The sequence below is a fragment of the Equus quagga genome, chromosome 2 (genome assembly GCF_021613505.1).
Source record: "Equus quagga isolate Etosha38 chromosome 2, UCLA_HA_Equagga_1.0, whole genome shotgun sequence".
NCBI lineage: Eukaryota > Metazoa > Chordata > Mammalia > Perissodactyla > Equidae > Equus > Equus quagga.
In genome coordinates, this window is record NC_060268.1 from 113,931,753 (window position 1) to 113,952,740 (window position 20,988).

Genomic DNA, 20,988 nt, shown 5'->3' on the forward strand with positions numbered 1-20,988 from the left:
TCATTGGCTCAACTTAGGTCAAGTACTCGTCGATGAAATACAATGTAGGGCTAGGAGGGTGGTGACCTACGACTGGCCCATTTTGGTTATGCACCAACAGTAGAACGATGTGGACAAGAATGCAGAGCCTACAAGTGCAATAGCCACTCCAAAGGAAAATTCTGTATACAATAAAAAAGTGATTTCAAATCAGTGAAATAGGGGTGAATGAATTAAACGGTGAAAGATCAGTTGGCTATTCATTTGGGAAAAAAACAAGTTGGATCTTTACTTCACACCATATTTAATCAAGCAACAACAGAGAGGGGTCAATACTTCATTCAATTTAATTTAAACACATTTGTTTCATATGTTTTAAAGAGAAGATAAAACTGACAAAATGCAAAGTTCTAAAAGGAATCTTCTGGTATCAACTCAGGAAGCAGAAATTCCTTTCATATGATGGAATTATTGTTCAAGTTCTGAAATAAACGCCTTTACCTCTAATAACAGAAAACTCCAAGTTAAACTGTTCAGTATGTGAGGTAGGTGATATTATCTCCATTCTGCAGATGAGAAAATAGAGGCAGAGAGAGATTTAAATCACTACATAGGTCCCATAAATAAGTGGCAGAACACTAAATACAAATGCAGATAGTTCGTGGCTCACACATCATCTGGGCTTCACACTTAAGTTTACAGAAGTGTATCATTTAGATATATCACAAATGTAAAATGGAGATAATTTCTTCAACAAGCACTGCTTTTAATCCGTACAGGGTACTAAGTACTATTGTTTAAGGCTACTTTTGAAAATTAACTCAGATGTGTGTTATAAACAAACAGTTGTACGCCAGATCATTGCATACTTTAAGTAAATCTTGATTTTATGAAACATTGTTTGGATCATTTACTGAAAGCAAAGTTTGGTAACTACGTCTATACCCATTTATATGTGCCACCAAATAGCAGAGAACACTTATGACATATGCTATTTTATACATTCAATGTTTCTTTTAAAATATATATTGTGGTGTAAATATATGATGAGATAACAATAGTTTTTAGTGTAGGAAATCCTAATATGTGTTACAAAAGTTATTTGAGAAAAGGCACATCATTTCCACTATACCTATTTTCGGGTCTAAAACAAAAATCAAGCATACACAAAATAGTTGTTAAAGGGGCTGGCCTGGTAGTGCAGTGGTTAAGTTTGCATGCTCTGCTTAGGTGGCCTGGGGTTTGTGGGTTTGGATCCCAGGCGCAGACCTGCACACCGCTCATCAAGCCATGCTGTGGGGGCATCCCACATACAAAATAGAGGAAGACTGGCATAGATGGTAGCTCAGCAACAATCAACCTCAAGTAAAAAGAGGAGGATTGGCAACAGATATCAGCTCAGGGCCAATCTTCCTCACCAAAAAAAAAAAGAGTTGTTAGAAAGCATATTCACATGTATAAGCCTGACAGAGCTCAGAGGCTATTCACATACATTTAACACTGGATGCTCTAACAATCCAATTCACTTGTGCCTTTTTTAAAGCTACATATTCCATGGTGAGTATGACTAGATGTAAACATACAGTGTTATATTATTAATAAAATATTTAGTATTGCATCCAACACATTGCTTCCAAAATAAGATTATTTCTAGATGACGTTTTTTTCCACATTTCCTAAACTGACAATTTTCTTTTATTACATGTTCTCTGATATATAAAGTTTAAAATTTTTTTCAAGAATTGTAAGTCTTTAGTCTACTCTCGATTATCTAATGTTCAATAAGATTTGTTTCTTTGTGAAAATTTCATTTTTGGGTTTTTCCATTGTAAATTTCTGATTTACAAAATGTTTGACTTGTTGATGAAGGTTTATTAACATGTAGGAGATTGACAGGGGTTTCTCCCCTACTGAATTCTCTGACATGCAATGTTTCTCACACTTTCATTAGATGCACAGAGAATATGAGATAAGGGATGGCTACAATACACAAAGGCAACAAATAGACCTAAACACAGAACGTCTCAACACAAGTTTATTTCTTGTTCATGAAAAGATTTAAGGGTGATGACAGAGAAGGAAGGACTCTGCTCAGGAAGCCTTTCAGAGACCCCAGTTTCTCCCAACTTGTGAATCTATAAACTCTAATGACTAGCTCCCAAGTTCCCAAGTTGTCCAGAGAATGATCTTCATTGTCCTCTGACTGGGGGGAAAAAAGTGGGAAGTAGGAAAGATTCCAAATGCAGTCTTTTACAGGCTTGGAAATAATGTATATCACTTGGGCCCATATTCTGAGCCAGAGCTTGGTCACATGACCCCACGTGGGTGAAAGGAAGACTAGAAAATCTTGACTAGTTGTGGACCCACCAAAAAAAGGAAATGGGTATTGGGAAAAACACAGCCAGTTTCTGCCACATAGGGTTTCTGCCTTATGTGAATTCCTTGATGATTAGTAAGGGTTGATCTCTGGCAGAAAGCTTTCCCACATTCACTACATTTGTAAGGTTTCTCTCCTGTGTGAGTTCTCAGATGATTAGTGAGGGTAGCTTTCTGACAGAAATTCTTCTTACATTCCTTACACTCATAGGGTTTTTCCCCTGTGTGAGTTCTCTGATGTTTAGTAAGAGCTGACTTCATGTGAAAAACTTTCCCACATTCATCACACTGAAAGGGTTTCTCTCCTGTGTGAGTTCTCTGATGTTGATTGAGGGCTGACTTCTGGCAGAAGGCTTTCCCACATTCATTACATTTATAGGGTTTCTCTCCTGTGTGAGTTCTCTGATGTTGAATGAGGGCTGACTTCTGGCAGAAGGCTTTCCCACATTCATTACATTCATAGGGTTTTTCCCCTGTGTGAGTTCTCTCATGTTGAGTGAGGGATGACTTCCGGTAAAAAGACTTCCCACATTCACTACATTTGTAGGGTTTCTCTCCTGTATGTGCTCTCTGATGGTCTGTGAGCGCTGATTTATGACTGAAGGACTTCCCACATAAATTACATTCATAGGGTTTCTCTCCTGTGTGAACTCTCTGATGGACTATGTGGGCTGACTTCTGCTGGAAGGATTTTCCACATTCAGTACATTCATAGGGTTTCTCACCTGTGTGTGTTCTCTGATGCACTGTGAGGTTTGACTTGTGGATAAATGTTTTCCCACATTCATAACATGTGAATATGCTCTTTCCTCTCTGATTTTCCTGAAGTTGAGTGAAGTGTGAAATCCTGCTGGAACTATTTTCAACTTTATTGCTTTCATACTGTTTCATTTCTATGTAGATTCCATGACATTTCAAGAGAGATGACTTCTCACAGAAGGTTTCTCCACGTCCATTATATTCACAGAGTTTCTCTCCTGTGTGAACTTGCCTGTGTGAAATTATTACAGTCTTTTTTCCTAAGGCTTTTCCACCATTATTATCTTTAAAAGTCTTCTCTGAAGTTTGAATATTTAGGTGCTGAACAATACCAGTATTATGACCAAGGGCTTTCTCATTTTGATTATTTTCATAAGAAATCTCTTGAGTATGAGCTTTTTCCTGCTTAATATCAAGTAACTTCTCATACACATTTAACATGTCAGGCTTCTCTCTTGGGGAGTTTTTACTACTACCAATTGATATTGAAATATTTTTCAAACTCATTCCACGTAAGTCATTTTTATAGGGCATTTTTCTTGAAGGAACAAAGTTTGTGATCATATTAGATGATTTTCTTAAAGCATTACCTTTCCCTAAAGTCAGTGTTTTGTTACTGAATGCAACGTGTGGCAAATATTTGTCTTGGTTTTCCTGGATTCTCTCTGTTAGGTCATGAGCTTTGCAGTCTTCTAGAAATGAAAATATTGAACATACCATAAGAATTTTAACAAATGCCTAATAGAATTGGACTAAGATACAGGTGTCCTTTTATATATTTGACTTTTGGTTTCAGTAGTCTCTCAGGATCAAAGTGCCTTTTCCCTGTCTAGTTTGTTTGGGAAAACAAATGGGGAAAAAAGGGAGGAAAAACTATTAATAAGCAGACATGTAATTATTCAGCATTTTACAAATAAAAATTTCAAAATGGATAGAGATGAAGACATAAATTCAAGAAAGAGTCAATAGAGAATGGAAGATTTTACTGGAGTGGTAGATCCAGGCAGGAGGAAAATCACAGAGAATGGGATGGGTCCTACTGAGCTAATGAAGAGTAATTGGAATGACAAGGAAAACCAGTGGACAAAGTTGTTGATGGGGAAAGTATGAGAAATTGAGGAGACAATTACAGAGTAGGTCTAACACCTTCAAACCCATACTGTTTTAGTAACATCCTGACAAGTTTTCATGTTTCCAGTTGAATTTTCCCTTATTTCCATTCTGCACATTAATGGCAAAGTAAATATCTGAATGCACCAATTGCCTTATGTTTAAGGGAAGAGTCATTGGCTTGCACTCTAATTCCCCTTCTAACTATGATTCACAGGAATATCAATGTCCAAAAGAAAGTACAAAACAATGACAGCATAAGTGATCTCGTGGCAAGCTAGATCAGATGCCCCTGCCACAATACTAATACTTAATCTTGCTTTACATTTTACATCTCATATTACTACATTTCAGTTATCTATTTAATATTAGAATTTAAGGATCATATTTTTCAACCCAATATCGGAAAATAACATGTATATTTATTTGCCATTTAAAAAGTCTTTTCCACATTTGTTACTCAATGCAACAAAGTCTATCCCAAGCTAAAAAAACCACTGACCTGAGCCAAGTACCACATGGACAACTGTAACAAGTCATCATTCCAGCAAACAAAATTTACACCAACTTAATGCACATCAGATCTTCAAGCTACCACTCTATGACTCCACAGTCACTGTCCTCTGCCCTAGTCAGCTCTTCGTAACATTAAATTGCTCACTCACAACAACAAGCTCAAAGTGTGTTCTCTCAGCTTACATTCCAGCCTTGGCTCTATTTAGTATCTAGAAAAATGACATGATGTAATTATTCTAAATCTTCAAAAATGCCTTTTCAAATCCTCCTACTTTTAAAAGTTATATTTACTCTAAATCTAAAAGTAGTTCCTGTCTAGACCACTTGTTTTAACACAATCTTAGCTATCACTACTTTGTAACTACAGTATTGCAGCTACTGTAAGACACATATATTTAACATTCTAAAATCAAATGTATCTTATAATTGATTACAGACCTGTGACCAGCAGATCACAGTACAACGGGCAGAATATTTTTTCCTTAGTAGTTCATCAAATAATGGTCCAGTTACAAACTATAGCTTCTTAGACTTGAGAGAATATGACAAATTTTTCTCAATTAAATGCTGAATCTAAAATGCTTCATGCAATTCTATTTTCATTCTTCAATTCAGCAGATGGAAAACTTTTCCTTAAAGAGCAAAATAGTACATATTTTAGGTTTAGCAGGCCATATCTTCTGTCACAAGATTGAACTCTGCTATTAGAGCGTGAAATCAGCCAAAACTCATATGTAAACAAATGAGTATGGTTGTATTGCAAAGAAATTTTATTCACAAAAACATGTGGTAGGTCTGTAGGCCACAGGTCACCAATCTCTGATCCAACTATAACCAATGCTCATAGCAAATGTTGTTAACTCTCTGATTTCCTTTGAACTTGAGTGATTTTAAATAAACAGACCTCAACAAGCTGTGTGTATCAGCATTACCTAAAGAACTTTTTCAAATACAATATTTAGACACTGTCATTTTATACCTGATGAATCAGAATATATCTGAGCATGTTTTCAGAGAGAGTTACCTCATAGTGCTTTCAAAATATGAGCTTTTCCCTCTATCTGATTCTAATCAACATGTGTTTACCAAATGTCTATTTCAGGTTATACACCACAGTAAGAAAGAGTAACACAGGGCCGGCCCAGTGGCACAACAGTTAAGTTCACACATTCTGCTTCTTGGCGGCCCAGGGTTCGCCAGTTTGGATCCTGGGTGTGGACATGGCATCGCTTGGCAAAAGCCATGCTGTGGTAGGCGTCCCACATATAAAGTAGAGGAAAACGGGCATGGATGTTAGCTCAGGGCCAGTCTTCCTCAGCAAAAAGAGGAGGATTGGCAGTAGTTAGCTCAGGGCTAATCTTCCTCAAAAAATAAAATAAAATAACCTTTAAAAAAAAATAAAGAAAGAGTAACACAGTGGCCATTTTCTTTGTTAGATCATAAGTCAGGTGTGAAAAAGTTAGATACTATTAGGTAACAGCTTATATGACTTTGGTTTAGTTTTTTGTGAAAGACCTGCTGCTACATGCTGAGCATTGAGAGAAAGAAGAGATTACGTGGCTCAAACATTCAAGGGCTGTTTCTTGGAAGAGAATAAACTTAACCTACACTTTAAAGATATGCAACATAGTAAGAGTAAAAATAATCTTTTGTTATATACTAAATAATGTTCAAAGCACTTTTTGTTTATTAATTCATTTAGTGTCCAGCCAGGGAAAGCACACAATGAAGAAAGGTGTGACACAGGAAAGAATATGGTATGTCTAAGTGACATCTGAGGAGATTGGATCAAATGATGTTTACCATGAGTATGGGCAAGAGAAAAGTAAAACTGGGGCAGCCAAATCCAGCCATAATGTGGTAGTCACTGAAAGGCAAATAATTTAAATTTCATGAAATAAATAATAGGGGGAGCATAGATTTATCTTGTCAGTCTACTGAAAAAAAGAGATGTTCTAAGCAATACAAAAATAACACCACCACCACTAACAACAAAAAAACCTCGCTAACTACAATAGGAATTGCAAAAAAAATAAAAGTATCAAAGAATATGGTTCTTACTATGTCAGTGGAAAGTGAGAATATGAGAAATATTAGAAGTTTACAAAGAAAAAACACTCAAGAATACAGAAGAAAAAAAGAATTGCATACTTGACAACTTTGTTACCAATTTCTGGTTTTATCAGACTGTAACTAGGGAATGCCATATTTTGACTTTGTAGGATTTATTGACGGTTTCCTTTCAGCATGACATACTTTCCCTTGTTTGCAAATGTTCGTTAGGCATATTAAAGTATTTTTTCATTGTTTTTAGGTAAAAACCAAAATATAATCTTGTAAAACCAGGAAGCTATAATTTTGTTATGGTAATTAATCTTATTAAGTATGAAGCTGTAATTCCATTAATTAATTACCTATTTGTTTAGATAGCATCAAGTAATAATATACTACATGTAACAGTGAAATTAGTGTTTCTTCTCTTCTTCTCCTCATGAACTAAATTTTAGTAGACTTTATTACCTTCCTTAGTTTCCATCTTTGTACTATTAAACATGCAAATGCCTATATTACTTGACTTGCCTGCATATATGATATCCTTGGACTATCCGAGTTTTTAACAACTAGAAAATCAGCTTACATTTCTTCTCAGGTATTTTCCTTTCCTCTTCCAATTTTAACATATACATATCCTTTTATACTTCCAGAGCAGGTCCACTAAGAAGAGATCCTTAGAAAACAGTTTAAATGTCCAAATCCTAAACTGACCACCTAGAACATAAGTGCCTCTGGCTTCCTCTTGCCTGGTACTCACTAACTCACCTGGGTAGTTCCAGTATAGAAATGCTTCCTCTAATACCCACGGCTCCTCTCCTTGTTCCAACTTGAAGATCACCTCTGGCTTGCTAATGAAACACCCTGTAGAAGAAAAAATGACACAGAATTTGGGCCAGGTTGCACAGGCTACAGCAACTCAAAAGGAGGAAGAAGGCAGTTTTTCTGGAGCTGGACCTTGATGAGGCTCATTTACACCTGTTATAGGATGTGAGAATACAACTATTCTTCCTGGTGCTCAAAAGAGATTAACAATCTCAGACCCTTGAATCAAAAGCCTCAACAATAATAACCACAAGAGACCACAAATTTTGGTACCTAAGAAATAAAACGCATGCTATACACAGTTTGATATAGAAACTTTGCTTACCCAGTGAGACAAGGCTGTGGTAGTTCTCCAGCATCACGTCTCTGTACAGGGTCCTCTGAGCCGGATTTAGGTGCCACCACTCCTCCTGGGAGAAGCCCACAGCCACATCTCCAAATGACACCGACCCCTAGAACAGTACATTTCTGCTCAGTCTAAAGTGGTTGGAATCAGGGTAGCACAGAAAAGATGTATGGAAAGGAATTCTTACCAGGTTCACTGTTGAGAGTTTATGTTATAATATGCTGACTATGTACACTATTTTGTATTAGTCTTTGTGGAAGAAAGAAAAATAATAGAATATCCTGCTTTTGTTCTAATTTATTAATGTTCTATGCCTTGAAATGTCCTGGCTGTTGTGGATATGAAGAATAAAACACTGGGGACCGGCCTGTTGGCGCAGCGGTTAAGTGCACACATTCCGTTTCAACGACCCAGGGTTCGCCAGTTCGGATCCCGGGTGCAGACATGGCACCGCTTGGCAAGCCATGCTGTGATAGGCATCCCACATATAAAGCAGAGGAAGATGGGCACGGAGTTAGCTCAGGGCCAGTCTTCCTCACCAAAAAGAGGAGGATTGCCAGCAGATGTTCGCTCAGAGCTAATCTTCAGAAGGTTAAATACTATACAAACACAATACACTCAAGAACACTAACATAAGGTGTTACTATAATATATTAGAATATATAAAAAGTATACTAGGGTCAGGAAAGAAAAGAAAAATTAACTCTATTTTGTGTCAATAGATTGTGCTTAATTGGAAAGGAAAAGCCTTAAGGCCTTAAATATGACAGATGTATGTTCTTTATGATTATGAGGCAACATAGTACAAACAAAATATTAGAGGCATTAAAAACATATGGGTTGACTTCAGTTTACGCCCCAGGATGTAGAAAGCAAGAAGGAGAATCATTCTCCTTCCTACAATGAAAACAAGCCCAGACTAACTTCAAATCCACAACTTTTTTTCTAACTTTTTGGAGAGCCAAGGTTGCAAAGCACCCAAGTGGCCCAAATTTAGGGAGAGAATATATCTGCAAGAAGAGAGGAAGTGTACCTTCTTGTCTACCCAAGTTGGACCTTAGGCAAGGAGAACTCAACGAGAATAGGTGGCATATTAATTGATGAAGACTGAGTGTGGGCTGGCACAGTGTGAAACACTCATGGTCACAGACAATGACAGGGCTTGCACCTTCTCACAGGCTTTTTCTCCATGAATCCCACTGGGCACTTATTGTATCCCTGTGGGAAGGGCAGGTTTATGCAATGAGCCTACAATCAGAGCTGGGGAAGGGGTGGGAGAAGCAACAAGGCCACATCCCCAATACCCAGGGACACAGAGCATACCCAAGACTGAGGCTACCTCAGAACAATAGAACATACACTCTGTCCACCACTTCCCACAACCCCACATTCTAATAAGCTTAGAATAACAAGTACCAATAGAATATGGCTGACAGAGGGACAGGAGATAAGTAAGAACATGCAGAGAGACCCTCACTGAGGCATAGATCAAAGAGAAAACCTAAAAACTCAGAAATTAACAGACACAACTCTGGCAAACTAACCCCTATCCTAAAATGCAAGGTATCTCTAGAGAAATCTGAAGACTGTAGTGCACTGAGGGTAATAACAGAAACAATGAGTCTCAAGTCCTGCCCAACTCCTAACTAGATTAACTCCAACCCCTGGACTAAAAGCCTAGCAGGAAAGTCACACCCACTTCCAGGAATAAAATCTATTTACCTGAGTCTAGAGTCAACACAAAACATGGGGATTTCAACCAAAAATCATGAAGCATATGAAAAGGAAGGAAACTAACAAGATACTACTATGACAAAAGTAATCATAAGAACCAGATTCAGATATGACATAGATGTTGAAACTAACAGAATTTTAAATAATTACAATTAATATGTTTAAATCTCTAACAGAAAAGGTGGACAACATGCAAAATTAGATGAGTGATTTCAGGAGAATGAACCAAATAGAAACACCAGAAATGAAAACATAGTAACAGAGATGAAGAATATCTTCAACCAACTTAACAGCAGTCAGCACAGTCAAAGAAAGAATCAATGAACTTGAAGATGGGTCAACAGAAATAACCCAAATTGAAACACAAAGAGAAGAAAAAATGAAAAAAAGGGAAAGAGAACAGAACATCACAAAGCTGTGAAATACAATCAAATGTTCTGACATATGCATAATTGGGATCAAGAAAAGAAAGAAAGAATAGGACAGAAGAAATATTTTAAGAAATAGTGGCTTAAAATTTCTCCCAGTTTGGGCCAGCCTGGTGGCCGAGTGACTAAGTTTGCACACTCTGCTTTGGCAGCCCAGGGTTTCGCCAGTTCAAATCCTGGGCACGGACATGTCACCGCTCATCCAAGCCATGCTGAGGCAGCATCCCACATGCCACAACTAGACGGACTCACAACCAAAAATACACAGCTATGTACCAGGGGGTTTTGGGAGAAAAAGGAAAAATGAAATCTTTAAAAAAAAAAATTTCTCCCAGTTAATGACAGAAAACAAACCAAAGATCCAAGAAGCTCAAGAACACCAAGTAGCATACAATTTCCCTTCAAAGCACAACTAGGCACATATTAAAACTGCTAAAAAAACAGAGAGAGAAAATCTTGAAGGAAGAAGTAATACTTTCCCAGAAAAACAAAAATTTAAGGAATTCTTCACCACCAGAACTGCTGTACAAGAAATGTTAAAGGAATATGACATCAGAGTAAAACTTGGGTCTACACAAAAAAATGAAGAGTGATAGGAATGGCTAAATAAGGGAAAAATTAAATTAATTCCTCCTGCCCCACTTTTTTTTTTTTTTTGGCTGAGGAAGAGTTATCCTGAGCTAACATCTGTTGCCAATCTTCCTCTTTTTGCTGAGGAAGATTTGTCCTCAGCTGACATCTGTTACCAATCTTCCTCTATTGTCTGTGTGAGCTGCCACCACAGCAGAGCCACTGATAAGAATGGTGTAGGTCTACATCCAGAAACCAAACCCAAGCCGCCAAAGTGGAGCACACCAAACTTAATCATTAGGCCATCAGGGCTGGCCTGTTGCCCCAATTTTTAATTGCCCTACAGTAAAGGTTGGAAAAGTTTTTCTGTAAAGAGTTAGATAGTAAATATTTTAGGCTTTGTGGGTCATACAGTAAATACCGCAATTACTCAACTACCGTTGTAGCATGAAAGGAGCCACAGACAATACATAGAAGAATACGTGTGGCTGTGTTCCCAAGAAACTTTACTTACAAAAACAGGTAGTGAGCTGAATTTCACCCATGGGCTGCAGGTTGCTGATCCTTGCTCTAAAGGAAACTGACTGTCTAAAGCCAAAGTAGTAGTAATACTGTACGCTAAAGCAAAACGCATGGGGCAAAAATAGCACAAAGGACAGGAGAGAAGAAGTGGGAATATACTGTTGTAGGGTCATTATACTAGATATCAAGTGGTTTAATATTCAAAGGGAGACTGTGATTAATTAAAAATGTATACTATAAACCCCAGGGCAACTATTTTAAAAGTTAAAAGAAGAAGTAAAAATAGTAAGTCAATAGCAAAGATAAAACAGAATAATAAAAAATACTCAACTAATCCAAGAGAAGAAAAATACAAAAAGAAACAAAGAATAAAATAGAAAATAGCTGGCAAAATGGAACATTTTAATCCACCATATTGATAATCAAACTAAATTGAATGTTCTAATCAAACCAGACACAGACAGAGTCAGATCCAGTAAAAAAGCAGGGCCAACCATATACTGTCTATAAGAAACTCACTTTAACTATAAAAACATATGATAAATTTAAGGTAAAAGGATAAAGAAAGAAATACCATATAAACAATAACCCAAAGAAAGCTGGAGCAGCTATATTAACATCAGACAAAATAGACTGCATAACATGGGATATTATCAAAGACAAAGAGGCCCATTACACAATGAGAAAGGGTCAATTCTCCAAGACAAAACCAAATGTGTATGCACCTAACAAAAGAGTTTCAAAACATATGAGGTAAGAACTGATAGGATTGAATGGAAAAATAGACAAAAAATAATAGGTGGAGACTTCAATATTGGAAAATTGGAAAGAATATAGAAGACTCAAACAACACCATCACTGAACTAAACCTAAGAGACGTTTACAGAACATGCCACCCCACAACTATACAGTATACTTTCTTTTTAAATGCACATGGGATAGTCACTAAAATAGATTGTATTATGGGCCACAAAATAAATCTCAACAAATTTACAAGAAAAGAAATCATACACATTATGTTCTCCGACCAAACATGAAATCAGTAACAGAAAGATCTCTGGAAATCTCCAATTACTTGGAAATTAGACAACACACTTCTACATAACCCATGGGTTGAACATAAGTTTCAGGAAAACAGGAAATACTTTACATACAATGAAAATACAACTTACCAAAATTTGTGGGATGCAGCTAAAGCAGTGCTTAGATGGAAATTTAAAATATTAAATGCTTTATTGGAAAAGAAGAAATGTTGCCAATCAATAACTAGTGACCTTCACCAGAACAAATTCAGGCAGATAATGGGAAAGAACCAAAACTGCATGCAATGAGTTAAAATGGAAAAATGATGTGCAGAAATATTTTCCAGAGAATATAATTTGAACTTTCTGCTGAAAAACCAGCATACGAAAACCTAAATAAAAACCAAAAACTTTCTTATGAAGGGTTACAGTAAATTATTTTGTACTGCCCATTCACCACTCCTCCAGATAGCAGGTTTTATCCCAGCTTTAAGCTGGACCATAGAACAGCTCTATCTAGACCCTGGTATTACGGTCCCTTGATAATCCATACCAGTTAAGCTTTGGCAATATACCCTCTGTTTCTACCATGCTCTCTTCCATCAGAGGCAACAGCCCTCATTTGTTTCAAGGTTGTTATGAGAATGTTGTTCTAATACAATATTTTGTATTACATGACCATTTTGATACAAAAACGCTGTTCTCAGACTTCAATGTCAGGAAAGCCTTTTATGTTCCAAGAAGAATCAGTCTGGCTTATTCTTATTTTCAATGCAGTTCCTGTGATAACGTCTGCTATTTCTCTCAGAGACAGACATACAGCTCAACACTAACTTTCACATAAGGACTTCAAAGTCACTGACATACTACCTTTGCCCTGCTACTAATCTGCTACTCCATATTTCCCCCAAAGTTGACATTTACTAATTCCTACACTTACATTTTAATGGTTATACCTTGTACATCTCATAAAATCCAACATAAAACAAAGAAATTAAAAAAAAACTCACCTGGAATTTGTTCATTTTCTGCTGTTCTTAAAAAACTATAGAGACCTGCAAAGATACAACTGAGAAACAAGGAAAGAGAAATGAGTCATAAGAGAACTGGCTTCCCCTACAGCTCCTGGATGTATCTGCCTACAAAATCTCTGCACACCAGTGGGTAAAATGCCTTCCTGTGGGACAATGTCCTGAGGGATCCTGAAAGGAGAAGGAATGGCCACATAGAGGTAGCAGCAATAGAGTGAAATATTTAATAACAGGCTCTCAAAAAAAAAAAAAAGAAGCCCTGACTTGTAGTTGCCAATTTCTGAGGCATAAATATTCCTATCATGGCCAATTTCAAACTACCAACAACATGTTGCTGAACAGACTTGGGAAGAGGTGTGCAACAGAACACCACTATATACTATATTATAATCCCAGCATACTGAGAAAACAGGTAAACCGCTTCAAGAGCACAGATAGGAGTAAAATGAAGGAAATAAATTAGGAAGTGATGAGTTTGAATATCACCAGGCCAAGAGAGGCCTAAGGAGACACGACTACTAACGTAATGCAGTATTCCAGAAAGGGTCCTAGAACAGAAAAAGACCATTATGGAAAAACTGAGGAAATAGGAAAAAATATGGACTTTAGTTAATAATAACGTATCAATACTGGTTTGTAAATTTTGACAAATGTACCATACTAATGTTACATGTTAAAAACAGAGGAAATTAATGTGGGGTATACACAAATCTCTGCATTATATTCACAATTAATCTGTAAATCTAGAAACTGTTCAAAAATAATTTATTTAAAAATTCATTTAAGGAAAATGGTACAATAAAAAACATTCACCTAATACAAAAAGAAGGTAGTAAAGGAGAAACAAAAGAACAAAAAAGGCATGAGACATATAAGGAAAAACAGCTAAATGGCAGACATATACCTAATCAAGTAAACAATAACGTTAAAATATGAATGGATTAAACATTTCCATCAAGGGGCAGATTGTCACATGAGATTAAAAAACAAGCTTCAACTTTACGCTGTCTAGAAGAGACACAATTTAGATTCAAAGGTACAAACAGGTTGAAAATAAAAGGATGGAAAAATATATACCAGGCAAGTGCAATCATAAGAGAGCTAGAATGGTTACACTAATATCAGACAAAATAGACTCTAAGACAAAAAGTGTTACTTTTTTTTACAAAGAATATTTTAATGACCAATCCATCAGACAGAAATAGCAATGTTTTAAATATATACACTTGACAAAAATGCCCCAAAATACATGAAGCTAATTGATACAATTGAAGGGAGAAAGAGACAACTCAACAATAAGAGTTGGAAACTCCAATACCCAAGTCTCAATATTTGATAGATTAACTAGGCAGAATATTAACAGTTGTATAGAAAACTTAATCACTATAAACTAGCTAGACACGTTTACAACAATGCTCCCAACAGCAGAATACACATACTTCTCAAGTGCACAGGGAACATTCTCCAGGATAGAGCATATGCTAGGCCATAAAATAAGTCTCAATAAATTTTAAAGGATTTAAATCACACAAAGAATGTTCTCTGATCACAAAAGAATTTGAAATCAGTAACAGAAGAAATTTGGGAAATTCACAAATACATGCTTAGAGGGAAATTTATGTCTCTAAACCTCTATGTTAAAAGGAATGATCTCAAATCAACAACCTAATCACTTAGGAAACTGGAAAAAGAACAAATTAAATCCAAAACAAGAAGAAAGAAGTAAAAAAACAAAGAGCAGAAACAACTGAAATAGAAAGAGACAAAAACAAAACCAAAAGTTGGTTCTTTGGTACCATCAACAGAACTAATAAACTTTTAGCTAGAGTGAGCACAGAAAAAGAGAAAAAAATTATCAAAAGCAGGAATCAAATATGAGACATCACTACCGACATTACAGAAATTAAAATTTTGAGGGACTATATGAACAACAGTATGCCAACAAATTACATAAGTCAGATGAAATACACAAAATCCTGGAAAGGCACATATTACTGATAATGACTCAAGAAGAAATAGAAAATCTGAGCAGACTTACAACAAGTAAAGAGCCATAAATTTCCCTCTAAGCACGTATTTGTGAATTCCCCAAATTTCTTCTGTTACTGATTTCTAATTCTTTTGTGGTCAGAGAACATTCTTTGTCACACATGCCTCTCCACATACTAAAGCAACAATACAAGGCCTCTCCACAATACTTCTTATCTTCTTTGAAGTTTTAAACATTACTGATAGTAACCAAAGCATTCATTTCACTTCTTGAAATGCACAACACTGAGTTCCTGAATAAGGCATTCATTCAACAGAATCTGCATCTCTCTCACTGGCTTCAAGCTGCAGGCCTCATAGAATGTGGTAACAGCTTACTTAACTCCAAAATCAACTAAATAAAACATAGCACATTTCAGTCAAACATCAGGGGTGAAGTGTAATAGTCTGACTCCATTTTTGATGTTTGACACTGACAGCTTTCTAACCCCACCCTCTCCCTTCCCATTGGTTCCATATTTAGACAAGCTAATAACAAAGCCCGTGGGTTCCCTCCCTTGTCACTGGTTGGAGGGTCAAACCACACACAAGGCCCAGGATGCTGACTCAGGAACTGTTCCAGGGCCCTACCCTACCAATTGGAACCAGGGTCTCTTGCTACTCCTCTCTCTCAAGCTGCTCAAGCCATTTTCAAACTACTTTGGGTATTCCCTTGCTCTGCCCAGAAAGTCCCATGATGTGAATAATAAATCATTTTCTACTTCTTTGGTGTGTCTTTACGTCAGAACCAAAATTTGCATTGAGGGGTTGATTCTACCCTCCGCAGGACAACCACAAACACATACAACGGAATACTATTTAGCAATAAACAGGACTAAAGGACTATGACATGGATAAGCCTCAGAAATATTGTGCTAAGTGAAAGAAGCCAATTACAAAAGACCACATATGATGTCATTTATAGGAAATGTCCAGAATAGGCAAATCTACAGAAACAAAAAGCAGATAATGATTAGATTAGGGCTGCAGGTATATGTGTGTTTGGTGGTGGGGAAGGATAGGGAGTGGCTGCTAATGGCAATGGCAAGAGGTTTCTTTTTGGGGTGATGAAAATATTCTAAAATTAGACTATGGCAGTACCTGCACAATTTTATAAATTTAACTGTAAAACAAGTGAATTTTATGCTATGTCAATTATATTTCATAAAGCCATTAAAAATAAGAAAATAAAACTCAAAAACATTTCACTACACCAAAAAGATGAAAAACACTAGGCCTTCAGCAACACTAACATACAAAAGTACTTAAGCCATATTGTTTTACCAGGTTCTCACTAACATTGTTTATACACGAGGGAGATAATCCGCAGAAAGCTCTCATAAAAAGGATGAAGTGCTTTGAGGGGAAGTCTATTTTTAAACTGCTTTCCAAAGTTGTGTATAGTTTCTCAAAAGAATCTTTGAAGCAGATTGTTAGCTACCATATGTGCTGATGGACATGTTGTTAACTCAGTTCAGAATCTAGAACCAATGAGGGTAGACCCAGGAAGGTGAGACTTTTTAGGGAAGGCTTCGGGAGACTTCCTCAGCTGTGACTAGTGACCTCTTTGCCCAGCCCACGCTGCTTTACCTCCCCAGGGAAATGACATTTCCTTTGCAATCTGCCCTTTGTCCTCCTCGACCTCGCTCATCTCTGGTTTCTGAAATTTACCCTAGCGTCCACTGTCTCTGTCTTTTATGTGGTGGTTGTCGTGGGACCTCACTCAACAGGAAGAGAAGGAATTACTGTGCCCTGAAGTTCTAGGATCTATCCCTTTCTGGGACTGTCTCTCCATTGTGAAACTCTAGAGAGAGATCAAATGTCCCACTGGGTCTCTTCCAGGACAGATTTCTGCTTCCGCAGTCCCAGCTCCTTAACCTCATACGAGAGGGTGTGTTCCTTGGAAATTAGGCTCTAAGAGTGGAGAACAAATTCATGTTTGGAACCCTCACCCAGGACCCCAAATCTGCATTTCTTGGAATTTATCGTCCCCGAGAATACCGGTCCCTACAAACTAGAGCCACTGAGTACAAAGACAAAGCAAGCACGCTGCGCCCAGCGCGCTACAGGACAGAGCCAGAAGCCGAATCCCGCTCCGCCGGCTCCAGGTCGCACGGCCCGCCCCGCCCCACCCCACGCGGGCCGAGCGCACGGACGCTCTGCGCACGCGCCCCCTCCCGCGGGCGCGCGCACAGCGCCGCCGGATCTGAGCTGGCCCGAGTCGCGCCGCTTGCCCCTTGTCCTAACCCAGACGGCCTCGTCTGCCGTCCTGGCTCCCTCTGCGGGTCCGCTGTCCTCCTCGCCACCGCGGGGCACCGCCGTCTCCCGCCCGGCCCACGCTCTAACCTCTGCTTCCAGGAAGCTGGGAAACCAAGATCCTGAGAGTCGTTGGGCAATCTGGGAACTTAGGGATTTCGGGCTTCACGAAATTTGTAGGCCCAAGAAGGGAGACCAACAACATGGCGACGCGGCGCATGCGCAGGACACTTAGCTGCCACGGCTAAAATTCTGCAGGGCAAGCAAATAAAACGCAAGACTGCGCTTCCCATAATCCTTCGCGTCCACTTCTTAAAGTAACTGTGCGAATAAATCTATCTTGTTTAGTTGGTTGGGGGATTGTTGCTCTGGAAGGCCTGCAGTTCTGGCTTTTTCAGTGCCACCCCGGTTAGGTTCTACTTATAATAACAAATAAGTGTAATTTGTGGTCCTTTACTGCATCCTGGGTTGGAAAAAGAAATCTCTTTAAGAGACATTTGAGGGCAGTTACGGAAGTTTGAATATGGATCCGCTGTGAAAGAATGTACTTAGATTTGGAGATACATACTGAAGTATTAAGGAGTGAAAAATACCAGTTTATTTTTAAATGTTTCAGGAAAAATATGAGAAAAATATGGCAAAATGTGAAATTTGGTCGATATAGACAATGGTATATGGGTCTTTGCCTTTTCTCTATTATTCCTTATGATTGAAAATAGAAGGTTCGATAAAAGAAGGAAAAAGTAACAAAAAAACAGATATATTTAAAACACTGTCTTTTAGACCCAAAACTAAGGGAAGGTATATGTCAGTTATCAGTTCTTGTGAATAGGGAATTTAATTAAAATGTTTAAAAATGGGATTCAGTAATACAGTAAGAAAATAACATCTCTACCAAGCAGAGTTTGCCTCGAAATTGAAGAAAAGGAAACTAATTTTGGATTAAGGACGCAATACAAAAATTTGTAAATAAGCCAGAAAAGATGTGCATACCAAAAAAAAGAGAAAAAAGTGAATATTCACAAAAGCTCCCAGAGATGACTTTGCTTAATTACTAGGTGCACAGAATCAGAACATGTGGATGTAAAAATTAATGATGATTCTTTCAGTACATAATATATCCTGAATGTTTTTCTTGGAAAGTATTATTTTATAACATCAATTACTTCTTATGATGGTAAGATAGAAAACAGCTTCCATTCACAATAGCAAATAAAGAATTAAGATTTTAAGATACAACTTATATGAAGAAGCTTCTCAAACTTGCCTTTTGACATTGAAAAAGACTTGAATAAATAAACATACGTTTTGTACATGGAAAATTTAAATAACCCTTGACAGAACTCTGAGAATCTAAACAAATTTTTGAATATGTGTTGCTTCCTTTTTGTCATTTGTATACTTGATTTACCTAACAGAACAATTCCAGAACAACATAATTTCATCTGGAAGAAAGAAAAATTGAATAATAGCCAGAAAATGGTTGAAAAAATGTCATAATATCAAATTGTAACCTATATGATATTACTATAATATTTAAAGTCATTTGGTCTTGATTCCATGTTGGAGAACTGTGAAATTTTCTGCTGTGTACTTACACTAACTCTTTTTCTCTGGGTATCAAAACTCACCCACTTTCTCTCAATTCCTTCTTGGAGTCCACACTTCTGAGAACAGGATATAATAGACCAAGACAGGCTAAATTACAAAGAAAAACAACTCCTTTCTGCAAGATCACAACACCTACTTGACCAAAGTCTACCAAACTTATACAGAGTATTCTAAAGTTTTTCTCTCCCCTTTATAACGTTTCTCCATCCCCATGTTTGGGGAGATACTCTCTTTGTCCTCTCTATTGCAACTGCTTGAATAAAGTACCCTTTCCATTGCATTTGTCTTAGTATTTTCAAAAGTTAGACACCATAAAGGATTAACTCCAGGAATAAGTGTATTTAAGAATAGGTTTCTGAGAATTACTATATAATAAAGTAATATTTAAAGCAGTGAGAAAAGAATGGAAAATTCAATAAATCATGTTAGGACTACTAGTTAGTCATCTGGAATAAAAATGGAATGCCTGGAATACCTCACATGTTACAACAAATACATTTCTCATGGATTCAAGAATCTTTAAAGAGAATATGTACTCTTTTTTTTCATGTTAAATTCTTGGGTTAGGAAAACATGATATTAAGACAAACCACAAAGTTAATGACCAAAAAGGTTTATTGGAAAATGTGAAACACTTCAATCTCGGGGGAAATGAACAGGGTTTAAAACCTAATAGACTAAGAAAACGTTTTTTACATATATGAGAGACAAGTAATTTGTTTTAATTAATAAGCAGGTTTTACAAATAAACAAAAGGATCAACACTATAGTAAAGATACGCTAAACACAAACAGGTTTTAAGAAAAGAAATGCAAATGAACAATAAGAACAATGGGAAAAGTCATCATGAGAAAAAAGTTAAATTCTGTGTTTAAAGAATAATATTTGGCAGAAAAAAGGGAAAATTTTTTAAAAAATATTATTCAGGATTTACATGAGTTTGAAAAGTTGTCCATTCTCATTCATTTATACTGTCAGTGTAATTCATCAGAGATTCTAGAGGCTACTCTGTAGCCAGGTTTTAAATGAGCAAGTTCTTTACTCAAGTAATTCCACTTCTGGGGTTATATGCAAATATAATAATTGTTTAAAGACATACATAAAAAAGGTCCTTCACAGTTTACTTGAGTCAACACAAATATTCAACAGATTTTATGGGTAAAATAAATTACAATCATCCACAAAGTACAATAACAAGCAGCAGCCTTTAAATGAGATAAGGTAGAAGTATACTAAGTCGTACAAGGGATATTCAAATTATATCCTGAAATTTAAAAAAAAAAAAGACACACTCCAGCGGTCTCTGGAAAGTATCTCCATTCATAGAGATAGAACAGTGTCTGTCACAAGGTAAGTGCTCAAATAAACTGTACCTATCGTTTCCAGTCAGGATATGTGAACGTTGCAAGTGTTTATTGTGACAGGGAGCTTGTGTGTATGCATATTTTCGTGGAAGAGATTATTTCTTTATGTGTTTTGTATATTTTGTATGTCCATCCATCAATTGTGGGAGTGAACACCCAAGCTGTCTTGAGAATAAGTCAGGTACTAAACAAACATAAAATAAAAGTGACACGGGGCTGGCCCCGTGGCTGAGTGGTTAAGTTCGCGCGCTCCGCTGCAGACGGCCCAGTGTTTCATTGGTTCGAATCCTGGGCGCGGACATGGCGCTACTCATCAAACCACGCTGAGGCAGCATCCCACATGCCACAACTAGAAGGACCCACAACGAAGAATATACAACTATGTACCGGGGGGGTTTGGGGAGAAAAAGGAAAAAATTAAATCTTTAAAAGAAAATAAAAATAAAAAAATAAAAGTGA

General features: G+C 37.1%; 1 protein-coding gene across 4 annotated transcripts; it reads right to left on the minus strand.

Annotated features, from left to right (window-relative positions):
* Window positions 1–310: 310 nt before the first annotated feature.
* Window positions 311–17,763, minus strand: LOC124235689 (zinc finger protein OZF-like). 4 transcript variants are annotated; one of them, XM_046654047.1, is made up of 6 exons: window positions 17,645–17,763; window positions 13,250–13,308; window positions 7,943–8,069; window positions 7,561–7,656; window positions 3,081–3,806; window positions 311–545 (listed from the first exon to the last, which is right to left on the minus strand). In XM_046654047.1, exons 2-6 carry the CDS (start codon window positions 13,262–13,264, stop codon window positions 535–537), a joined length of 975 nt encoding a protein of 324 aa, XP_046510003.1. In that variant the 5' UTR covers window positions 13,265–13,308; window positions 17,645–17,763; the 3' UTR covers window positions 311–534. The 4 variants fall into 4 exon arrangements, with proteins under 4 accessions (XP_046510003.1, XP_046510001.1, XP_046510000.1 ...); XM_046654045.1 differs by lacking the exon at window positions 311–545 and having other exon boundaries at window positions 1,693–3,803; XM_046654044.1 differs by lacking the exon at window positions 311–545 and having other exon boundaries at window positions 1,693–3,806.
* Window positions 17,764–20,988: the final 3,225 nt, after the last annotated feature.